Below are 25,085 nucleotides of genomic sequence, written 5' to 3' on the forward strand. Positions count from 1 at the left end.
GGCCATCAGGCACAATAGTGAGTGTTCTCAGGAGATAGAATTATATTCTCTGTTTTCTGTTTACGCCTAGTCTTCAGTATCATTGTGAATATCAGAATGCCCAGAAAACTAAGAAGTTAACTTGGTGTTTGCCCTCTAGGTATCATGGCTGGGTCAAACAGATCTGGAGATCTGAAAGATGCTCAAAAGTCTATTCCCATTGGGACCATCCTTGCCATCCTGACCACATCCTTCGTGTGTATCCTCTTTGTAGTTTTGTTTTGAGTCATGGTGATGGGATCATGCAATAGAACAAAGATGATCAGTACTTTTGTCTAATCATAGTGTCACCTCTTACTACTGCTTAACTTGCCATATAGTTGGCCTGCTTCATAAGCCTCATTAAAGCGTTTTATAGAAGTAATGAATTCAGCAACTCATTTACTGATAGTATAGTTACTACATAAAGCCAAAAGACAACAATAATTTCCTTGACTCTCAGCATAACAGATTTAAGCAATGTTGTCCTTTTTGGTGCATGTATCGAAGGAGTTGTCCTCAGAGACAAGTAAGTGTAACAACCATATGTCTGTCTTCTATGACATTTTGTCACTAGTGTCAACACAGATACCAAGAAACTAGGACAAAATGTCAGTTATTGAGCTATAATGTGTATGTGTGTGTATGTGTATACATATATAGAAACAGCAGACAGATATCTATATACATATATATATACATATACATCCCAAACTGAGCTTGTGTAGCACATACAACACCCTAGGTTTGATTTTAGCAGTACAAAAACAAAGTTTGAAAAAAAAGATTAAAATATATAATTTAGCCTGTAATAAGATAAAATACTTTGTGATTTTTTTTTGTAATGTTCCTCAAGCTAACCTCAAATTTCTGGGATTAAATATTCCTCCTACCTCAAGCTATTAATAACTAGTATATAATAAGGACCAGTGATATTTTGTAAGACGCAACTAAGTAGCTCCCCCCCAAAAAAAAAATCCCATGAAGTTGTCAGAATACTGAATACTTCCCTGTACACCAAGAACTGCTAGCAGCTGTACAAATGTAGAACGAGTGAAAGGAACTATGTCACCTCTCCAGCGTCTGCTCCACAAGACAGGCATCTACTGACTAGCCCTGGGCATTCTGAATGGAAACTGGAAACTAAGTTTCTTCATGAAGGCTACTTGGTATTATTACTTCTTTTCTCTCATATGTTTTATGAGATATTTGTGGACAGACCTCTCCCTGAAAGCTGCTAATTCTTACATTTTCCACATCTTGGTTAATACCCTCACTTCAGTCCCTCTCACTAAAGAATGTAAATATCTTTCTACCCTAGGTGTTTCCCCTCATTTTCATCCAACATCCAAGTCAGTTTTCAGTCACTGTTCAGTGGTCCCATCAATATTTATTGAGCTTCAGGTTTCTTTTTTCCTCTTTGTAATCACATGATAATCTGCCTTTGAGCTTTATCACCTTCGTACCTATTGCCACCGGGTTGCTCTTTCTCCTTACCTTGTCTCTGTTGTTTCCTTTGCTTCAGTTGGTTGTTCCTGCTGGGAAGACTAACTTCATCCTCCTTAAGAGTAAGCAAAGGATCTTCTGTCCTATAGTTTTCCATCTTTGCCCCCAAAGTAGAATTACTCCTCCTCTTGTCTGACCACAGTATTTAAACTTATTGTGGTGTTACACTTACCACACTGTACTACTCATTTCCTATTATATTCCCCTGATTGAACTCTTTGAAGGCCAGAATAGATACCACAGAGGGAGGGAGGGAGGGAGAGAGAGAGAGAGAGAGAGAGAGAGAGAGAGAGAGAGAGAGAGAGTGAGTGTGTGTGTGTGTGTGTGTGTGTGTAGGTATGTGCACACCTATCTGCTCAGTGGCATGAGGAGAATGTTGGGTGTCTGTTCTATCACTCTCTACCTTATTTCCTTGAGACTGGATCTCTCACTGAACCTAGAGGTAGACTGTCATCCAGAAAACTGCAGCAATCCTGTCTCTGCCCAACAGAATTCTGCAGTAAGAGACGCACACACATCTATACCCCACTTTTTATATGGATTCTGAGGATTTGAACTCAGGTTTTCATCATTGCACAACAAGTGCTGCTACCCTGAGACCTCTGTTATTAAGTTTTATATAAATCTCAAAATGTTTTAATATATTAATTTTTGCAGTTATTCTTAGGCATCTGCCTCAAGGAAAAATAGCTTATGTTTCATTGTATATACGTTCATAATGTTTTAAATTACAGTATTTCAAATAATAAAGAGGGGAGCTGCAGTTGTGATGTAAAGAAAATAAATTAATGAAAAAAATCAATAGTAGAATGGATGATGTACAACTGTTACAAATAAATAGAAACATGCAAAGTATGCATAATGCTAACAAAGTATGCATAATGCTAACAAGTTGAGGCTGAAGAAATGGCTCAGTGCTTAAGAGTACTTAACTACTTTTTCAGAGGACCCAAGTTCAGTTGCTAGCACCTCCCTGGTAGCCCATGTCCAGTTTCAGGAGTTTTGACATCCTCTTCTAGCCTCCAGGCATAGGTACACACTTGGTACACAAACATGCATGCACAATAAAGAAAAAGTGGTGACTGTTCTTAAACGACTGTGGACCTCCTGCTTTGTGGGTTTTTGCACTTTTCCAGTTTCTACCCCAAAGCAGATAAATTGCCATTACAGAGAAATCTGTAAGTGAAGCTTCACTTGTTTTTATAACTGTACTGTTTGTTTTCTTAATATTAAGAAATATTATTAATTTTCCCCTCCACAGTGGTGATAGAGATTAAACCCAGGGCCTCAGAAATATGCTAAGTCAACAATGTATTATATATCCCTAGTCCAGAAACTTATTTTTTGAGACAGGGTCTGGCTGTATATCCTGAGCTGGCCAGGAACTTGCTGTATAGACTTTACTGACCTTGAACTCAAAAGTGTAGCCTTCCTGTCCCCAAACTCATAATCCTCTTGCCCTAGCCCCCTGCAAGCTGAGGTGACAGGTATGTGCCATAATGCCTGCTGTTATGGAAACACTGTAACTTTACATTTTTTTAGTCTTCATGTTGACTCAGTTTGAGACTGTAAAACTTATTAAGCAGGAAAACATCACTGGGTGAATGTCTTCCTAACTTTTAATCTACAGTTGTTTTCAAATTAAATTTCCCACTGTTTCTTTCTCAGATTTGGGGATGCTGTAAAAGGGAATTTGGTTGTAGGCACCTTATCCTGGCCATCCCCATGGGTGATTGTTATTGGCTCCTTCTTTTCAACGTGTGGAGCTGGACTTCAGAGCCTCACAGGTGCACCTCGGCTGCTGCAGGCTATTGCCAAGGACAACATCATACCTTTCCTTAGGGTAAGTGACGGTTTGCTGTGCCCTCTGCTTTTTTTCCTCAGGTCTTATGAACAATGTTACCTTTTTCAGCTTAAGAATTGGGAGATCATAAATGTAGAGATATATAAAGTTTAATACTACAAGGCCCTCAAAATGCTTGCTATGAAGTTATTTTTCAGCTATCTGAAATGGGCACATTGTGTCGGTGCCCCCATGCCTGATGTTTTTCCTCATATGTACAGGTTTTTGGACACAGCAAAGCTAATGGGGAACCTACCTGGGCCTTACTTCTAACTGCTGCCATAGCGGAGCTGGGAATTCTCATCGCCTCCCTGGATCTCGTGGCCCCAATTCTTTCCATGTAAGAACTGCTTTATTCTCAATATAGTTGTTCACTGATCAATAGCATGATTTCTATCAGTCATCTAAAAGTAGTAGTAATGACAGAGTTGACCAAACATAGGCCACACTTTACTTACAAGAATATCCCTGAGATGGGGCTGGAGAGATGGCTCAGTGGTTAATAGTGTATATGGCTCTTCAGAGGACCTAAGTCCAGTTCTTAGCACCCACGTCAGGTAGCTCACAACCACGTGTAAGTCCAGTTCCTAGAACCTGACATCTGACTTCTGGGAGCACTCATGTGAACACACACAAACATAATTAAAATAAATCTTTAAAAGAATATTCCTGAGAACTTCTATATAAGGCTAACTGTTTTATAAATGACTTGATTTTATAGAGGGAGGAGTCCTATATGCAAGTAACTTGTATAACTTCACAAGTTTCTCTCTCTCTCTCTCTCTCTCTCTCTCTCTCTCTCTCTCTCTCTCTCTCTCTCTCTCCTTACATTTGAACCCAGGGTACTGTATGCACTAGGCATGTTCTCTACTGAGCTATGTCCTCTAGCCCCTGCCTTCACTCTGAGTCATTAGCAATTGCTTTCACTGTTGGCTTCAATTCATTTACCTGTGCATTACTAATGACTGACTGTCTACCTGACACTGGCGATATGAAGATATATAAGGTTCACGCTCTCAAGGAATTATGAGTCCCCCATAGAGTACAGTGAATGAAGAATGGTAAAAGTAACTACTGGGTGCCACAAAAGCATAGCACACAGAAAGAGAGGAAGTTTCTGTAGGAGGTGGCATGAATCTTGAAGATAACTAGTTACTTGCCAAGCAGAGGAGGATGTGTCTTAATCTGCAGTTCCAGGGGATTCAGTGCCCTCTTCTGGCCTCTGAAGTCACTAAGCACAGTTTGCTGCACATACCCTTATGTGTAAGGGCAAAACACCCTTACATATAAAAGTAAAGAAATCTTCACTCGGCATGGTGGTATGCACAAGGAAGCAGAGGCAGACAGATCTTGTGAGTTTGAGGCCAGCTTGGTCTATATATCTAGACAGTGAGTTCTAGGACAGCCAAAGTTGCATAAATGAAAACCTGTCTCAAAAAAAAAAAAGTATAGGGGGACTTGGGGGAAGGACTAGAAGAGAATAGTATTGAACTAGAAGTTGGAAAAGAAAAAAAAAAAGGAAGTGAAAGCCTGAACTAAGCTGAGGGCACTGAAAAAAGAAAGTAAAGCAGTTTGGGGAGGTTGAAGTAGGCAGAGTTACAGTTCTTGATAGGTAAATGTAGGGGGGAATGAATAAGGAGGTAGAAATATGGATTAAGTCCTGAACATCTGGTAAAGAATAGTTGTGCCAGGCCCAAGAGATGACTCAGTGGGTAAGAGCATTGTCTGCTCTTCCAGAGGTCCTGGATTCAATTCCCAGTATACATGGCTACTCAATTTTCTGTAATTCCAGTCTAAAGGTATTCAACACCCTTTTCTGCCTCCACAGGCTCTCAGAACACACACGGTACACAGACATACATACAGGAAAACACACATACACATTTTTTTGTGTTTGAGACAGGGTTTCTCAGTGTAGCCCTGACTGTCCTGTAACTCACCCTGTAGACCAGGGACAGGGTTTCTCAGTGTAGCCCTGACTGTCCTGTAACTCACCCTGTAGACCAGGCTGGCCTCAAACTCAGAGATGTACCTGCCTCTGCCTCCCCAAGTGCTGGGATTAAAGACGTGTGCCACCACCATCTAGCCAAAAAAATTAAAAGAAAAAATGGTTTCATCAGCCAAAAGAGAAAACATTGGAAGATAAACAGATTTGGGAGAAAAGGCTTTTAAAATTTCTGTAAGTGGTTGGTGCTGTATAAATAGGGTTTAGTAGTGCAGAGGCCTCCAGTTATTTTATAATAATTCTGCCTACTGTTTTTATTCCTCCAGGTTTTTCCTTATGTGTTACCTCTTTGTTAACTTGGCTTGTGCCTTGCAAACATTACTGCGAACCCCCCACTGGAGGCCTCGATTCCGCTACTATCACTGGTAAGCCTCCATGTTCCTCCTCACCTTTCTAGAAGTCTAGGATATTCTGGGCTCTCCATACATTTCTTAAATTGGCCAGCCATTCCATACTATTTTGATAGTCACAATTGTTGCTGGAATTCCTGTCTTTCCTACTCTCTCATAACCGTTATGTATCTCTTTAGAGTAACATAACAGCCGCAGAGACCTAAAGTGCTTATTTACAGCTTGCTTCAGCCTTACGGTCCATGTACACCTTCCCTTTGCACATCTACCTTTCTCTTGTCTTAACTGAGCACTGGATTGCATCTTTAGTTTCTCATCAGTCCTCATTCTCACTGTTATCAGAATCTCACTCAGTAACTAAGGGTGTGACTGTGAAGGTGGTAACCCAAATCCTTATTCACTTTACTACTTCCTGGTCGTGTAATCTGACGAAAGCATATAGCCTCCTGAAACCGTATTTTACTAGCTCATAACAGGGAGTAATGCCTGCACTTTAACACAGTGCTAGTACACAGTAAAGCTCTCCATGAAAAGCTGTGGTGCTATGGTAAATGTTGCCAGTCCTGAAGGGGCCATCTATGTTTTTTGTTTTTTTCTTTTTTTTTTGGGGGGTGTAGATTGTTCTAGGTTTTGGCTGGTTTTTGGTGTTTTTATTTGTTTGTTCAGTTTTGTTTGAGACAGGATATCTCTGGTTGCCCTAGTTGTCCTGTAACTCACTTTGTACATCAGGCTGGCCTCAAACTCAGAGATCTACCTGCCTCTGCCCTCCCAGTGCTAGGATTTAAAAGCCTGCACCACCACTGCCCAGCTGTCTCATCGTTTTCCTGTGACTGTATGATCATGTGCACTTTTATGTTCCTGTGTGCGCCTGTTGCTGTATCCTCTTGTTTTCTGACTTCCCTTACTCCTCTGGCTTCATTTACCAAAAATGACCAATGATGGGACATTTATGTGGCAAAAATATATACATACAACCGGTTGTAACACCTTTCATCCTCCTTCTAGCTTTAACATTAGCTAAAAGTTTGTGGTGAACATTTTTAGTGTTATATTTTAGTCTCCAAAGTAACAATTCTTCTAATTACACTTGAAACATTCATCATAGAGCTAGAAAGGCAATACTGCAAACAAAGGGGCTTCAGTAATACTTCATCTACGTAATTTATTTGCTCAAAACTGCCACTACCAGTTTCTCTTTAACTGCTATTAAAAGCTAACAGCTTTTCATCACTGGATTCTACAGTTAAGGGGAATTAAATACTCATAAAAATGTTAGGAATACTTATAAGAAAAATATTTAATATCTCATTTCAGATTCCTGATGGTATTCAATCCCCACTTTTCCAAATAAGCACTAATTGTCCTTGAAGCAGATAGCCCTGTAGCACTCCTCTCCATAGTTCATGATTGTCCAGAAACAGGAAGGCATAGGGTTATTACCCCATATGGGTTGGTGGGAAGGCTCAGTGACAGATGGCCTGCCTACTGTACAAGGCATTGGGTCTGAGCCACAGCACCAGAAAGAAGGAAAGAAGTCAGTCAGTGCTATAGCAAACATATGAGGATGTTTTTTCTAATAACAATTTTCATTATATTTAACACAAGTTCTATCTGTAATTCACTGGAAATTAATATGTACTAATGTTAACACTTATGTATTATACTATATCATGATATATTAGAACATGTTATATTAATGTTACATGTTAATATATTATATTGATATAATTTATAATATATTAATCATATATTTTATTATATAATCGGGCATTATATGTTATGTATACTATATATGATATATAACATATATATAAACAATCCCCATCATAGTCTAGGAAGCACCCCTCAAACTGGTATCTTTCCTTGCTGCTTAAGACACTTACTGATTTATATTTTTTGATTTTCATCTTCCAGGGCCCTCTCTTTCATGGGAATGAGTATCTGTCTAGCTCTGATGTTCATTTCTTCTTGGTATTATGCCATTGTAGCTATGGTAATAGCTGGCATGATCTACAAGTACATTGAGTACCAAGGGTGAGTTTGAATTTTACCTTCATCACTGCTGAAAGGGGCAGTCAAGAATGGCTTGTCTGACCATGCATGGTGTCACAGTGTGTAACAGGAGGCTGAAGCAGGAAGATTGCAAATACAAACCAACCTGGGCTACGTGCCAAGATTCCCCTCACCAAAGAGGGAAAAACATGCTGGGCTGGAGATAGGATGGCTGAGTGGTTAATAAAATTACCCAAATGTAAACAGCTTAGCTAAACTTTTCAAGCAGGGGATAGTCTGAAATACACTTAATCCTGAATAATCCTGAAATAACCAAAACCTCAAACAACCTCCAAAAATGGGGATAAACTATGTTCTGACTCAGATTACTTTGACTTTATTTTTTCATTATTTTCAAAATCACAATTACAAGTAATTTCCTAATCTGAATTGCTGTTCCACATGGTTGCTTTTGAGTAGATCCTCACGGGGTAAAGTGAGTGACCCTGGTAGCCTGTATTGTGGAGCAGCTGTAGGGTGGTCAGTGTCACAGTGGGTTCCTCATGCTAGTAAGGGACAACAGATAAACCACAGCCATGAGTTTCAGTCTTCTACCTTGTACATAATTTTACTGTTACCTAGGTTTTATGTTTTCAAACTTCTACTCACTATAAACTGACTATCCCTCTTTTTTCTTCTCCCAAGGGCTGAAAAAGAATGGGGCGATGGTATCCGTGGGCTGTCACTCAGTGCAGCCCGCTTCGCTTTGCTCCGCCTAGAGGAAGGCCCTCCTCACACTAAAAACTGGAGGTAAAGCAGTCACAAAGCAGAGATTAGTAGTGTTTGCCCATAGTTAACCACTCAGCTGCACTGTCTTTATCACCAGATAAAGAAAGCATGTGGCTGGGGGAACTGCTGGCAAGTTTTGAACTATCCCCTAACCTTGTTGCCTTACTTAGTATTTATTGTTGTTGTTCTATTAATATTGGTCAGTTTCAGATAATACTGAGAACACTGGAAATAACTGAGAACCCTCACCTTACCATCCCACTGATTCCATCCTTGTGTCAAAGTCCAGTGCTTTGTAAGGACCTCCTGAGGGGAAGGATGAAGTTGCCACCTGTTCCCACACCCACATGCCTTCTCCCTCACCTCTTCACAGGCCTCAGCTGCTTGTACTGCTAAAGCTGGATGAAGATTTACACGTCAAGCACCCTCGCCTCCTCACCTTTGCCTCACAGCTCAAAGCAGGAAAGGGACTCACTATTGTGGGCTCTGTCATCGTGGGTAACTTCCTGGAGAACTATGGTGACGCTCTAGCAGCAGAGCAGGTGAGGAGCACTGTCTCTGGGTCTGTGTTCCTCCAGCATTTGTGCTCTCCAGGCTGACCAGCATTTCTAAGTTACACCTTTCCCTGTGTGACCTAGGCCTCCAACTTAGTGCTGACTTTTGAACAATCATACTCCCTCAAACAGGAGCCAGAATAGATATCTATTCTTCCCACTTAAAGCATTACCTGTGAGTATTAATAAACACAGTTCCTAGTTAGACTCCAAGAGTGCTGACCTGAAAGTAAGAGAAATCATGTTGATATTTATTTGACTGTGGAGAAGGTTCCTAAATCTTACACCAGCAATGGCAAAAGTGACTTTTCTTTTGACCACCGTTTGTATGGAATCAAGAGAACTTAGCTTGCTATTTCTGATTACCTATGCAGAGCAGGCTCTTCTGTATAAAGATGTTTGTTCTAACGTTGTCAATGATGGAACTAATCCTGTTATTTGGGGAAACTGTCAGCTGTCACTAAATTATTAGTGGACTTTATTTCATAGTACAGACTGCTCTTACAGAGAACCTGACTTAGGTTCCAAGCACCCATATTGGGCAGCTCATAATCACCTATAACTCTAGCTCCAGGGAGTCCAACTCCTACACACACACACACACACACACACACACACACACACACACACACACACACACAATTCATTTTTAAAATTAATCCATTTTTTTAAAAAACTAGAAATTTCAGAAACATTAACCCAGGTGACAAAAAATTAAATTTTTAAGAAGCATATGGTTATAAATGAAGAGCATCACCTTAGATAACCACAGACTTAATCTGTGTCTTTGGGAAAAATCATAGCTGTTTTGTACATCATAAGTTACCTTTCCAACAAAGGAGTAAGGTAAGAAGAAATGGGCATATGATGTTATTTCTAAGTTATCCTGACTAAATGCAACACTAATAACTTAAATGCAGGTGTCATTACCATTCAAATGTCATAATAAATATAAGAAGAGAGAAGAAGGGGGGAAAAGGAAACCTTATCTGGGAAAATTCTAAAGTGAAACTTCAGGATCATCAGATTAGGTTTCCTAAAAGGATAAGTCAGGACATGCCTGGGGTGACAGGAATTTACACTAGTGAACTTACCGTGTCTGGTATTCGCTTTTTGGACATCCTAGTGCTCAGCGCTTCACCTGAAAGGGAAGCACGCAGCAGAGAGGAAAAGGGGAGAGGAGCTACATGTGGGCAGCCAGCCCAGCTACAGATCTAAATACAGATGACAGAAAAGTCAGAACAAAACAAAAATGACACTTCACTGAGCACACTTAACTCCTTGAAGTTCTCTGTAGAGATAGAGTCTTATGTAGAATCTGGGGAGGGATGGAAGGACAAAGTGAGACAAAATGACGAGTCAAAGGGCCAGGGTAAAGCAGTTGAAGTTTTGTATCTTTTTCAGACCATTAAGCACCTCATGGAGGCAGAAAAGGTAAAAGGGTTCTGCCAGCTGGTAGTGGCTGCCAAGCTGAAAGAGGGCATTTCACACCTCATCCAGTCCTGTGGCCTTGGAGGCATGAAGCACAACACAGTGGTGATGGGCTGGCCCAATGGCTGGCGTCAGAGTGAAGATGCTCGTGCTTGGAAGACTTTCATTGGTACAGTGTCCTGTATTAACCTGAGGGCCCATAAGGGGGACTAAATTAAATCTGTCACCCTAACCCCCCGTCCTAAAGTAGAGACCATGCATGAAACATACTGTTAAGACAGCCACATAGAAACTACTAACATGATGGTAACCTGCTGTCCTCATCTATACATATATGTCCACAAAGTATTTATCTATGTCAAGTCTCAAACTGTCATTTTCAGTTGTCATTTTTCATTCTGATGACCCCACAGGAACTAGAAAGATTATTTCTCATCAGACTCTGACAAATTCATGCATTAAATATGTAGTATAAAGCATCTCTAGTTACCTAAACCATGGTTCCCCATTCAATTAGTAGCTCCCCAGACTTCAGTCAGTGACTTCTGTTTCTCAGTAAAGTATTATAATGTATATGTCAATAGGACACATTATTCAAAGAAATGTCAATAAGGGTTACCTTTCTTTCCTGAAAATAGTGGGAAGCAAAGCCCAGAGATTGTCTGCATATCCCAATTTGCTCTTCTCTCCACAGGCACAGTTCGAGTGACAACTGCTGCCCATCTAGCCCTGTTGGTGGCTAAAAATGTCTCCTTCTTTCCCAGCAATGTGGAACAATTTTCTGAGGGCAACATTGATGTGTGGTGGATTGTGCATGATGGGGGCATGCTCATGCTATTACCATTCCTACTGAAACAGCACAAGGTATTCTGGATCGCTCTTTCCCTCCTGCTGTAGTGGTGAGACTTAAAATCTGAACAGGCAGGGCTTATTCTTGGTGTCCCATGATCCCAGCTCCAGCCTTATGAGAAGTAGAGTGGGTTTAGGTTTTATTTTTTAATTGTATTTTGTTGTTATATTTTACACCAATGCATCTTAAGTGAATTCCTATAAGCTTACTAAAATTCCTGTATAACAGTGTTTGGAAAGAACAAAAACCAGAAAAACAAAATACAATAATGCATCAGTTTCAGGTACAGTTCTGGGTGTCTGTAGACCAGGCTGCCTTTGAACTCACAGATCACAGAGATCCACCTGCCTTTGCCTCCTGAGTGCTGGGATTAAAGATGAGTGCCACCATTCCCAGCTCTCTATTCAGTTAGTATGGTATCATCGCCGTGCTGTTTGAATAAGCCTTCTCAGTGTACCCCGAGTGAGGATGTGTAGGCTTCCCCTCCCCATATGAAGCCAGCAGATATTCTGCAGTGGGCAGCAGTTTGCTGTCCTCTCAGTCAATCCTGGCATATTATCTGTAGGTAGCATTTTATCCATTGTAGATTGATGGTCAGTCTTTACACTGTCTTCCTGCATTTTAGGGATGCTGACTGCAAACCCTGAGTATTCTACCCATGCTTCTGACTTAGGGGTTTACATTCCTCCCTTCCTAGATAGTTAATTTACTGGACATGCTTACTGAATCCAGAGGAAACAGTTTGTTACACTTACTGTGTATAATTTTTAAAACATTACAAAAGATACAGATAAGGAGATGTACAGGGCATAGAGGCAAGGAGTTTGTGCACCCTTGCTGGCATGTCCTGCTCTCTAGGAGCCCAGTTATCTCAAATTTCCCAGAAGTTCAGTCTAGCCTTTTCAGTGAAGGCTTTCATACATAGGCCCAGCTGAAAAATCACCCACCATTGGTGGTCAGCTCCACCTCGACCCCTCCGTCGTCCTTTTGCAAGTCACGTGCCAGAAGCCAGGGACGGAAACCAATCTCACAGTATTACATGAGCAAGTTTTTCCTCAGTAATGAAATTAAAAATTTAAAACCAGGAACAGGGATATGTGCGAGTAATCCACCACCCAGAAGGCCGAGCCAGGATACAGTGTAACCAGAACATATTTAACGTGTTGCTTAGTTAGCCTTATCGGGAAGAAAGGAACAAATACTTGATAGGACAGCAAGGTCATTCTAGACATTAATGTCTCCTTTTAAGAAAACACTTTTTCCCTTGTTGCATCTAATTTTCCCATGTACACTGGGCTGTGCCAGGTTTGGCGAAAATGCAGCATACGGATCTTCACAGTAGCCCAACTAGAAGACAACAGTATCCAGATGAAGAAGGACCTGGCCACCTTCCTGTATCATCTGCGCATCGAGGCCGAAGTGGAAGTGGTGGAGATGGTGAGGAGTGGAGTTTGAAATAGAAAAGACTAACACTCCTTGAACCCTAGCTTTCCTCCTAGAATCTAGTTTGGGATATTACTCAGCTATAAATGTGTGCTTTAATCACCTAGGCCTAACGAATGTACCTAATAAGGTACATGTGCGCCTAATAATGGACCTAAGTAAGTAGAACGTGTGAATGTTTGCAATTGTTTTTGTGTTCTTTTTAAAACTTTACATTTTTATTACAGACTAAGTGTGTATGTGTATGGGTCAGAGGATGGATGATATACAGGAGTCAGTTTTTCTTTCTACCATGTGACTCTCTTGGACCTAAATTTGGGGCATTGTGGCAGCAAATGCCTTTACCCATAGGGTCATCTTCCTACTCCTGGGGTTGCTTTTTGTTTGCTTTATTTACTACACAGCTTCTACATAGGTCCCAAATTTTTAGCTACTTAGTTTATTAATATTTAATTCATGCTAAAAAGTCACACTAGTTTTGTATGTTTCGTTTTAATCATTCAATATTGATTAGATCATAGAAAAAAAAAATCAAAGCCTCTGTATAAATCCCCCAAACCATGTGTCCTTATAACTGAAGACTGAACAAAGTAGGAGGGAAAGGTTGCTGTGGTTGCAGTTCTGAATTAGGTCATGTGTAAAAATAAATATGGGGGAGGAGGACTAGAGAGATGGCTCAGTGGGAAGAGCATTAGCTACTCTTCGAGAGAACCCAGGTTCAATTCCCAGCACCCACATGACAGCTCACAATTGTTTGTAACTCCAGTTTGAGGGGATCTGACATCCTCACACAGACATACATACAGGCAAAACACCAATGCACACAAAATAAAAATAAATTTTTAGAAAATAAAAACAAAATGTGTGGTTAACTTTTCTTTGTGCCTACTTTGTGTGCTGTGTGTGGCAGCATGACAGTGACATATCTGCCTATACATACGAGCGCACCCTGATGATGGAGCAGAGGTCCCAGATGCTTCGGCACATGCGGCTGTCCAAAACAGAACGAGACAGAGAGGTAAGGCCTTGCTGAATTGGCCTGTCTTGTTCGTGAGGCCTTCTTCTCAGTTACTCCAGTACAACCTGCTGTCTTCAAAGCATTTAAGCATGAGAAAAAGAATAGCGAAAATAACTGTTTGCCCTCCTCCAGGCACAACTGGTGAAAGATCGAAACTCAATGCTTCGCTTAACTAGCATTGGCTCTGACGAGGATGAGGAAACAGAAACTTACCAAGAGAAGGTGCACATGACTTGGACCAAGGATAAATACATGGCATCCCGGGGGCAAAAGGTCAAATCAATGGAAGGATTCCAAGACCTACTTAATATGCGTCCGTAAGTGTTTCCACTCACGCTTATCCTATGTATAATACAGTATCCTGCATAGTGGTACATACGTGACTACCTGAACACTGTCACAAAGCACGGGTGTTTTCATCTTACCTAAATCAGCTATTGTTTGCTTCTGAAGATTAGTTCCCAATTTTAAACACTGGATACAAGCTAACCATCTTTTTCTCCTCACATAGTTCATTTCTATATTATTTGTCTATTATTATAAAATAGGCAAACAGAATGAGAAAACTAGGCCAGTGAGATAGCTTGTTAGGTAAAGGTGCTTGTTGGCAAGCCTCAGTACCTAAATTTGATCATCAGGACTTGCCTCTTATAAACTGGTGGAAGGGAAACCTACTCCCAAAAAGCTGCCTTCCTATACACACACCTTTAAAGAATAAGAAAACTAGAGGTGTTAATATAACAAATTATCACATTAGCCACAGTAAAGTGAAAAGGCTCTGGGCCTCAAAATAGAGAGTATTTAAACTAGTTTCTTTTTGCCTTAACTGTTTGATTTCTTCACACGCAGGGACCAGTCCAACGTGAGACGGATGCATACAGCAGTGAAGCTCAATGAAGTTATAGTTAACAAGTCCCACGAAGCAAAGCTGGTTTTGTTGAATATGCCAGGACCACCCCGAAACCCTGAAGGTGATGAGAACTGTATCCTTTCCAAGAGGGAAGCTGCCAATTGGGAAAAAATCCTTCTCAAGACAACTAGGTAGTAGTTAATTAAAGTCAGTCTGTTCCTCATTTCCTTCTCTAAGGAGGAGCTTAATGTTAAGGTCATAGGTAGGGATGCTTCCAAAGTTGTGAGATTAATTAATCGATCAGGAAGCTGGGGCATCAGGTTATTATGTTCTCTCTGACACCCAAGTATACCAAGTTGATAAATTTGCAATATGACTTGTAATTTTCAGTGATAAACCTAGAGACAGAATCTCCACACCCACTCTCCTTTTTAAGATCCTCACTCTGCAAAGCCACTTGCTTTAGATGGAGTTAGGTAAGAAGCACTTGCGACTTGTTAATGGAGGGAGGAAAAGACAGGTTCTTTCTTCATCCCATAGCCTGTATGTGGAGGTCAGAGGGAAACCTTCAAGTCGGTCAAACTCAAGTATCTTTACCTGCCCCACCTTATCCCCCCAAGCCTTTTTTTCTCATGTGTTGCTTGCATGTGTGTATGTGTGAGGAGTGCCCATGGAGGTCTGAAGAGTTTGATTTTTCTAGAACTAAGTTACGGATGGCGATGAGCCACCATATGCATGCTGGGCACTCATACCTGGGTCCTCCGCAAGAGCATCAAGTGCTCTTAACTATTGAGACATCTCTCCAGGCACTTAAAACTTTTTATTTGTACCAGGCATGATGACTCATACCCTTAATCCCAGCATTAGGGAGGCAGAGGCAGGCAGATCACTGACTTCAAGGCCAGTTTAGTCTACACAATGAGTTTTGGGCCGGCTAGTGTTACACAATAAGCTGTCTCAAAAGCGTGTGTGTGTGTGTGTGTGTGTGTGTGTGTGTGTGTGTGTGTGTGTGCGCGCACGCGCGCACATACACACTCTCTCAGTACTCCAGGGAACTGAATTCAAGCTGTACAAATGCTTTCAGCAGTGGAGCTGTCTCACTGTTGACTCAGTTTTAGATCACATTTAGAAAGTAGCAAATGCAGGCTGGGGCTGTCGCTCAGTGCTAGAATGTTTGCCTAACGTGAGACTCTTGGTTCAGATCCAAGTACTTGGAGAAAGGGAACAAATGAGAATGTTTTGTATTAAATATACAAAGAGTCTAGATTCCAGGATTATTTCATAAGTTTAAAACTGAATCCAATTTCAGGCTTGGTGGTGCAAGCTTATAATCTCAGGAAAATTCACAAATGCCTATTTGGGTGTCATAGCTAGTCAAATCAACCTGGGCAATTTAGTGAGATCCTGTCTTAGAATTTTAAAAAATTAGAGTGGGTGAAGCAGTTGCACATAGTAAGGTGTTTGCCTAGCAAGCACAAGGCCCTAGATTTAATGCATAGTAGCATTGCAGAATGAATGAGTGAGTGGATACATAGATGGATGTTGAGTCAAGTTCAGTCTTTTCCTATTTGGAGTATGTAATTTAAAAAAGCATGCTGAGCTTGCAGGTCTATAATCAAATAAACTTAGATTACTGATGCCAGGACATAAAGTGCACTATTGATCTTCCTATTTCCTTGACAACTTCTGAAGACATGGAATTTCTAGAAGTGCTCACTGAGGGATTAGAGCGAGTCCTCCTCGTCCGGGGTGGTGGCAGTGAAGTCATCACCATTTACTCATAGTCATCTATGGGAGACTCTGCGTGATCCGACCTTTCCCAAGACTCATGGTCCCATGGAGATGACAGCTCTTTCCTACCACTCCCACTCTGTTCTTGCAGAGCTGAGCCCCAACTATGCTCTTGGCTGCAACATGATCTGCCATCCCAGCAGAAGCAAATATTCCCTCAACAGAGAATGGTCAAGTCCTAAAAGCTATTTCTATGGCAGGAGAAGGCAAGTCAAAATTAGCAAGCTAAGCCAAAGGGAACCTTTTGGCACACAGAAGGTAATGAGTTAGAAAAACATATGCTAGAAACTTAACTAACAACAGAAAACAAGTTCATATCTAACATTCAGGACGAGTCTCAGAAGACACAGGTCAGTGAGCACCAGAAAGTTAACAGGCATTTAAGTCTCACCTTAGTAAAAAGTGAGTTACCATTATAGAGATAGCCTGCAGCAAGCCAGGATGGAGACAAAGGATACTGATACACAAAACCGAAAACAAAGCTCCCGCCTCTTCTTCCTCCCCAAAACGTAGACCCCCCGTGTTTGATTGTCTGTACTGCACCACTGTATACTTTAGCTGTCTTTGTTTTAAACCCATTCTGTGGTTATAATGCAGACACTAGTCTTACTTTAGAAATGGTTTTTTGAAAGGTAAAAATGTTTTTTCAGGTTTTCTGAGCTAAGGGGATTCCAAAGAGTGCCTGTAAAATGTATAGAAAAACAGTGGTTAGCTATGCAACACAAAGCACACAAGCTATTATCCAAGAAGTATGGGTGGTTATGTAGTTAACCAGAAAGGTCTCTTCTACTCTTAGCAGGCATTGGTCTAACAAACAAAACCTGTAGGGAAGAGACACTCGACTGTGACACCACCTCCACGGCCCCAGGATTCAGCGGGGTCCAGCAGTGGAACTGGGGGTGTGAAAGCCATACCCTTTCCACTGTGCCAAAATCATCTGCCCACATCGGCAGATAGGTTTGCATCAGCCTAACGCAAGCACCTTTTCTTTCACAAGAAATCAGTCTGTGGCCTCTTCACCAAAGCCATAGTACAGATTTGAGGCACGTGACCTCCATGCCCAGAGCTGAGCTTTTCCCATTTCAATATTATTATTCACTCTTGACTCCAGAAACTTGGCTCTGAAACAAGTGGTTTGCTGAGCCAGTGATCTGCTGTCTTGGTTTTGTTTTCCAAAAGTTCTAAGTGTGCCAAGGAAATACTTTTGTAAGCTTGGATTCTTTTTTTTTTTTTTTTTTTTTTTTTTTCCTAATTTACTGATCACAAACACTTGGCTTACCAGCATAGGCAGCCTTTGTGGCTGAGCAGTATTTTCAAGTATGTGAAACCCCCATATCCTTTACATGATAGTTACTTAAGAGACTGTCTTCTTGCTTACTTACATTCATGGCTGCTTTTAAATTTCCTTTCATTGATGGTAAATTGTGCCACTCTCCAGACCCTGTAGGACAAGGAACCCAGAATTCAGCCCAAGACAGAAGAAAACCCTCAAATATGGCTTGGGGAGCTGAATCATATGTTTGGTTCATCCTCCTCCCAGGCCCCCTTGAGGTAGCACAGGATTTAGAATGTTTTCCTTTGCCTCCTGCAGAGGGTAGAAACTGTTCACAGTTCTCTTTCCAACACTCCATTGCATACTTGAGTGTAATTGCCTAGGCTCCAAGGCATTAATTGCCCATTCTATAAAAGCCAGCCTGCCCAGGAACTGCCTAACACATCTACCCCTGACCAAAGTGATACTTTTTCCATATCAAACAAACATGGGAAGAGAATAATAAGGTTACTTTTAGAAAAGCTGTTTGTGGTTAGAGCTCTGTAAGAATCTTTTAAAGGGTAAGAGAATAGTGGCTATTAATATAGCTATTACTTCAGTCCCCAAGACAAAATCACTGTTACATGGAAAAATGGTTATTAGGCCAGATTTATACTCATCTCTGTCTAGAACATTTCATGTCTATGTGTTGCTTATGTTGTCTGTCTGCAAAGTGTCTTATCTTTTAATCACTGCAAATAAAGCAATACTGAAAACTTGAGAGAGAAAATGCACCTTAGGGGAAGGGGCCAAATGTTTCTAGAGGGACGAGGAAGACCTTCTCCTGCCTTCTTTTAAGACCCAGCTTTTATGAGTTTAGCAGGGCAGGCTGTAACATTCATTCTCTCCCAACTGGCCCTCAGCCTTTCAAAGCTACCTTAAAAGCTGGAGTTTGAATTGCAGGGCCTGCTTGACAGGTGCCAGCTTCTTCATGGCAGAGAAAAAGTCGCTGCTTTTCACCTTTTGTTTCCTCCTTTTCTTGTGGCCCCAGGCTCCCACCAATCCTCACTCCTTACTGTGGATATTAAGTTACACTGTAAGCTTATTTACATGCTCTTTTCCCCTGGTTTTTCTTGTCATCATGTATAATTTGAATTCAGCGGTACCTTCTCACATCTTCCAAAAAAAGTCTGCTTATGTGATATAGAAGTGAAATATTAAAATAGATTTAAGGGGAACTTGTGAAACATTAAAGCATTGTTCTCAACCATTTAATTTATTGAAAGGAGATGCTGCTACTCAGCGGCTGCTAGTCTTTTGTTTACATAGAGTCTGGTTTTGTTTGTTTTGCTCTGTGCTGGGAACATAAATAAAGTTTTCTACATTATTTTCAGTCATAAGTTGTGCTATAGTTTCTTTTCTGCTGTAACATGCTGCATACTGTCCTTGTAAAATCTCTCTTCTCACCACGGGAAAAAATGCAAGCTTTTTGGCTCTTCTCAACATGCATGATTATTTAAGTGAAGATGTTCAGGAGTCAACAGCTTAAAATGCAGATGAGGTCCACAAGCATGGTGCTTTCTTTCTCAGGTTCACAGAAGTAGTCCTCCTCCACTGAACTCCATTCTCTAAAACAAGACAGGAAAGAGGTGAGTGGCAGACAAATTCTCAGTCAGTTGCTCAATCACAAACGCTGCCACACATGAACTTGTAACTTGCAACCCTTTGTTACTTAAGAAATGAAAACTGGGGCCAGTGAGAGGGCTCAGAGTAAGGGCACTTGCTGCCAAGCTTTCTGACGTTCAGTCAGAAGTTCTGCTATAGTTTCTTTTCTGCCAGCTAACTTGCAGGAACAACTTCTCTGACCTCCAAAACACACACACACACAAAGGGGGTGGGGGAGGCAATAAAAAATGTAAAGACTTTAAAAAATAAGCCCTTGATATCAACTCTAATTTTCTACCATCATATGAACTAACTAGCTATTCACTGTATATTCTATTTGCCTGAAATTTAACTTTAATCATACCTCAGGGGGCTCAATAAAGGCCAGCCAATCTGATGCATGTGTAGGCAACAGACCCATGGACTGGCACTTGTAAACAGCCAATGCCAAACCCATCAGGTTCCCAATGAGATAGACCAAACCTTGAAGAAACTTCTGACTTGAACTCTCCAGCATCTTGAAAGCTGTTAGGATTAACAGACATTGTCAACACTGTTTTTTTTCCCAATATGAAACACTGAATTTATACATACAGACTCAAAATAAGATTATAAATGGTACCACTACTTCCACCCCACCAAAATACCCTCTAGCCAAAAATATGCCAAAGAATTTGCCCCAGGGAAGGATTATTATTTTATGGATACTTACTGGCTGAAATGGCCATAAGTGCTTGGATGGGTCGCCAGGCCATCATACACACCATCATGGTAGGGAAGATGGAGATGGTATTGCCTGCCATGTACATGATGAAGAGATTCATGGGAATCTGTTTGAGGGGACCCAGGGCGATGTCCCAGCAGCGCTAAAAGAAACACAGTTTAAACCTCTGACCACCACCCTTCACTCTCACATTTATTGTCTGACTGATGCTTAAATCGAGTGAACAGAAGCTTCAGATCTCTGCTAGACTGAACTGACTTTCCAGCTCCACCCCCTCCTCGTGCTGCTACAAGTTCCTCTACTATTGTGCTTTCCCTACACAAACCTTCTGGGGATCTTTTGTTTTTCAAGACGGTTCCTCTGTGTAGCCCTGGCTGTCCTAGAACTCCCTCTGTAAACCAAGCTGGGCTCAAACTCGGAAATCTGCCTGCTTCTACCTCCTAAGTGCTGAGATTAAAGGTGTGTGCCACCACTGCCCAGCAAGTTTTGAGAAATTTATAATCTTTTTGTTACTTGAGACAAGATCTTGGTATGTCCAGGTTGAACTCCAACTTGAGATCTTTTTTATAACATCCTCCAAAGCTAATAGGATTGTAGATAGGCACCACCATACCATCCCTAGCTAGAAATCCATGATCTTAAGAATGTGTGAGAACACTCAGCGTCTATTTCATGAAAGTCAGACAAAGAACAAACTAAATGATTTTGAAAAAAAAACAAAAATAAGCGATTACAAAGATAAGGTTGTCTTTTTGCAGGATTGTAAATTCAATTCTGGTAAACCTGACAAGTTAGACATGAAAACTCTTCCATGTCCAGAGGAAAGGAGGCAGCTTTATAGATCCTGCAGGCATCACACTCGCCATATTCTAAACTCTTTGACTATTTGAAAATTTAGGAAATGGATACATTCCTAGAAACATGACTTAAATTGCGTAAGAAAAAGGAAAAAGAGTCCCATGGCTGACTCTATCTATTATTAAGCCCAAATCATCACTTCCCTTGGTAAATTCTAATCATTTAAAGCTAAAAATACAAGTCTCACACAAACTCCTTTGGAAGGAAACAAAACTAAAAATTTAAATTCCAGAAATACTCAAGCCTTAAAAGACTGTCATGAGAAATGTGTGTTCGCATGTATATTTATATATACAAAATAAATGTTACCTATGAATCTAATGTAAACTGCTAGCAAAGGCCCTGGAGAGAGGACTCTGTGTTTAACAGTATTTCTTGCTTATTCAAGGGACCAATGCTTGGTTCCCAGCACCTACACTGTGGCTCACAATGATCCACAGCTCTAGTGCTGGGGGATCCAATACCTCCTTCTAACCTCTGAAAGCTCTAGGCATACACAATACACATATGTACAGACAAAACACTGATGTGTATAAAATAAATCGAAAAGAAAATAAACTTAATTCTGACAAAGTAGAAATCTATGTAAAAATAGCCATAACTACTTTGATTATTCAGTTTAAAACACCAGCCATATTTGTAAATAACTTTATGTAGAACACAGCAATGTATAAAATAAATCTAAAAGAAAATAAACTTAATCCTAACAAAGTATAAATCTATGTAAAAATAGCCATGTATATAAATTATGCATTCCATGGAATAAAAATTGTTTATTCAGCAATATTAAGGCTGCGAGGGAAGTATAAAAAGGAAGGAAAATATCAAGGACCCCTCTAAACCCTTGGGACACACTTCTGCTGTAAAATTCCTGCTAATCTAGTCTACAAGAGTACTAAGATGCTAACTAGCATAAGCCATGTGATATGTCCATAACATACAAATGAAACAGCAGCACAGGAAAAGTCTTGACTATAATATTAGAGAGACCCCAAAGAAGAACTAAGCCAGTTAGGAAGGAATCCAGAGGAAAAGCATTCTACGAATAGAGAACACACACAAAAGGCAGGCAAGGGGAATTTATCTGGTATCCTTACATAGCAACAAGGAAATCATTACGACTAGAGTAAACAAATGTAAAAATGGTAGACAGGCCACAGATGCTACAGGGAGCAGACTCCCTGGTACATGCAGAGTTATGTCTAATACTAAAAAGACTTGGTGTTAATGCTGAATGAGCATGGAATTTTAGACTGATTTTGAGTAGGGATGACCTGGCATGTTTTAAAGGGATCATTTTTGATTGCTGTGCTTGGAGACTACAGGGAGGACAAGGTAGAACATAACAAGACACATTAGAACTCTATACAGGAAGGGATACTGAGAAATTGAGAAGGGGGACACTTGAATATAGGTCTCTTTCAAAGCGAGCAGTTTCATCACAGGTATACACTGCTAAAGCTCATCAAAGTGTACCTCTTTAGACCGCCTGGAAAACATCTGGTAATGTTGGAAACATCTTTAGTTCACACGATAATGGAATAACATAATGGTACCTAATGTGTAGAGATCAGGAGTACTAAAACATCTTACAGTAAGTACCCAACATAATTCTCCCCAGCAAAAAAAGTACTTGCCCCCAAATAGAAAACAGTACTGAGGTTGAGAAACCATGTTTTATTTTAAATAGAGGGATGGAGGGACAGTTGATCGATTATTAGTCTGCTGCTGGTGATGTAACAGTTGAAGGCAGTAAGAAATGATAGCAGGATTGGGATGTTTTGAAGGTAAAAGTAACACAATATCCCGACACACTGAAATTATGTCAGGGAACATATATGTAAGATACTGTAATATAAATCTTAAGCATTGTGGCTCTCAAACATTCAGGTAGTGACCAGCTGCTTTACCTCTACTCCAGAGAGTAAGGTGAGACAGGACTGGTCCAAATGCTACAGTTACATCTAATACCTCTGTACCTTCTCCACCAGGATCCGGTCGGTCTCTTGCACGCTGGTATCAGGCACTTGCTTGTCCAAGTAACCGACTGGGTAGAGTGAGTCTCCCTGTCCACTGCCCCGGTCACTTCGGCCCCTAAAGAACCAAACCAAATCAAGAGACTAAAACTACGACTTCCCAAGCACGGGTTTTCAACCCTATCGACCACAGAAAGAACTTCAGATGTAAATTAGATCCTCTCGTGCATTCTTCAGTTTTCAGCTCATTGGTAAAAACTAAAAGATTCTTGGGGAAAAATAACTTCCACAGCACAAGAGTTCCTCGGGTAACATCTGTGTGCCACCCACTCGTGTCGGAGACTTATACCTGAGGCCCTGGTTCCCTGGATCTCGGGTCGTTCTAGGGTAAGGGTAAGACATCGAGCTTAAGAAACTCACCTGCTCCCTCCTCCCGGTCCACTCAGCTCAATGGCCCATTTGAACCGCCGGCCTCGGTTGGCCACCAGGCCCCCCTGGGTCGTCATGACAGCAGCCGCTGGTTAAAAGATCCGTCACCCTCCGGCCGCTGAGTTCGGCTCCTAGGAACTAGCGGAGATCGCAAGCGGTCCGACTTCCTTGCTTTCGCCGCAGTGCACTTCCGGCGCATAATGTTAACGTCACGCGTTCCTCGGAAACTTTCTGTCAGAAGGAAGAGTATCTGGATTTAGAAAATCCTCAAAACGACCCAGAAGACCAGCTTTCTGAAACCTCTCTGCGAATACACCTCTCATTTGTGCTCTTGTCTCTTAGGTATGCATCACGGAGCTGGAGTAAAGTCCGAAATGACAAGAATGGAAGCCAAGAAGAGTACGAAATTGAAATCCTGTTTTAATTCTGGTGTCATCCGGAATTGGGTGACCTTGAGCGAGTTATTCAGCCTCTGAGTACTATGTGTCGACGTGTTGCACAGCTATATATTTGTTTTGTTGTTGTTGTTGTTGTTTAAACGTTTTATTTTTTCATTTTGTTCGCAAACTAACCCAACGAGGTAGGCGCCAGGAATGGAAAGACAAGTGGGTTCAGGATTTAACTGGTCTGTTAAGGACTTTCACTACTTACCGTGCCACCTCGACTAGGTTAAATTCATTGCTCCACCTGCCTCATGCAAAAAGATCGATAGTCGCCTAATTTTGTTGTGCGATTAAATAGGACCTGGAACCTAGACCTAATTCTTTTTATCATTCGTTATTCATTATCATTCCTGGAAAATGAAACTTCTATCCAATGACTTGTCTATATTGTAATTTAGCCTATTATTGGGAAATTGTTTCCACCGTCTCACCCCTTTTGTAATTCAATGTTAGTATGAAAATCATTTAGGGCACCTATTGAATTAGGAGTGGAATTGCTACATCAAAGAGTATGTACTTTTTAAAGAATTATTATTTTAAATGCCTACTTTTTAAATTATCAGTTCAAAAACAGTAGTTTTCTTTATTTCTTTTATTTACCTTTATTAATATTATTCCCAAGTTGTTTATTATGGCTGGAGTTTAGAGGAAAGGACAATGGTGAAAGTGTGGTTGAGGATCTGGCTGAAAATGCCTCCTTGGGCAACTGAGAGTTTTGACTCTTAGAGATAACGGTGATCTGAACACATTGAAGATGGCCACCTCCACATCATTTTCCAGTTTGCAGTTCTGTGTGCAGAGAAGAGAAAGTTATGAGTTACATCCAGAGTAGCGGAGTGGTGGAGAGCATGAGATTTTACCATGCCATTCAGAACAGTGCAACTTAAAACATTAATATAGAATTTTCCATTTAAAGTTTGTGAAACAGTTGAAACTAGGATCACTATATGCAAATAACCTAAGCCATGGAAAGCAAAACTGTTGGTTAAAAAGTTGTAATTAAATATGCCACAGTAGAAATAGGTTATAATTATACATACGTAAAACAAAATATAAATGTTAATATTGTATTAAGTAATAGTTTTTAGGTAATGTCTAATTCTTAGGGTACTCATGTGCTAATAAATTTTGAACGAACATGTTTTAAAAACAGAATCACATAATTCTACTTAAAGTATTTTCTCCTTATATGAAAGCTTAAACTATAAATCACAGTTACTTTGTCCTCAGGGAGTAAGCCAGGAGATTTATTCCTTTACCCCAAGAATCTTCACTGTGTAACTTGCTAAATTGTGTCT

General features: G+C 40.7%; 2 protein-coding genes across 4 annotated transcripts in view; one reads left to right on the forward strand and one right to left on the reverse strand.

The window, feature by feature from the left end:
• Slc12a6 (solute carrier family 12 member 6) overlaps nt 1-19,092 on the forward strand; it is a 94,864-nt gene extending 75,772 nt beyond the window's left edge. For all 3 annotated transcript variants that reach the window (XM_032903878.1, XM_032903879.1, XM_032903880.1), the window contains 15 exons: nt 140-238; nt 490-547; nt 3,193-3,367; nt 3,589-3,707; nt 5,639-5,737; nt 7,637-7,756; nt 8,420-8,524; nt 8,877-9,045; nt 10,462-10,657; nt 11,183-11,352; nt 12,644-12,775; nt 13,692-13,799; nt 13,932-14,116; nt 14,649-14,782; nt 16,342-19,092. In XM_032903878.1, the coding sequence (XP_032759769.1) occupies nt 140-238; nt 490-547; nt 3,193-3,367; nt 3,589-3,707; nt 5,639-5,737; nt 7,637-7,756; nt 8,420-8,524; nt 8,877-9,045; nt 10,462-10,657; nt 11,183-11,352; nt 12,644-12,775; nt 13,692-13,799; nt 13,932-14,116; nt 14,649-14,782; nt 16,342-16,433 (1,961 nt within the window). In that variant the 3' untranslated portion in view covers nt 16,434-19,092. The remainder of the gene's footprint in view (nt 1-139; nt 239-489; nt 548-3,192; nt 3,368-3,588; nt 3,708-5,638; nt 5,738-7,636; nt 7,757-8,419; nt 8,525-8,876; nt 9,046-10,461; nt 10,658-11,182; nt 11,353-12,643; nt 12,776-13,691; nt 13,800-13,931; nt 14,117-14,648; nt 14,783-16,341) is intronic.
• Nucleotides 18,948-23,539, reverse strand: Emc4 (ER membrane protein complex subunit 4). Its single transcript, XM_032903877.1, has 5 exons — nt 23,336-23,539; nt 22,919-23,033; nt 20,070-20,223; nt 19,722-19,882; nt 18,948-19,320 (listed from the first exon to the last, which is right to left on the reverse strand). The coding sequence occupies exons 1-5, from the start codon at nt 23,419-23,421 to the stop codon at nt 19,285-19,287; spliced, it is 552 nt and encodes a 183-aa protein (XP_032759768.1). The 5' UTR covers nt 23,422-23,539; the 3' UTR covers nt 18,948-19,284.
• Between the last annotated feature and the right edge of the window lie 1,546 nt (nt 23,540-25,085).

Source organism: Rattus rattus, chromosome 5 (assembly GCF_011064425.1).
Source record: "Rattus rattus isolate New Zealand chromosome 5, Rrattus_CSIRO_v1, whole genome shotgun sequence".
Classification (NCBI taxonomy): Eukaryota; Metazoa; Chordata; class Mammalia; order Rodentia; family Muridae; genus Rattus; species Rattus rattus.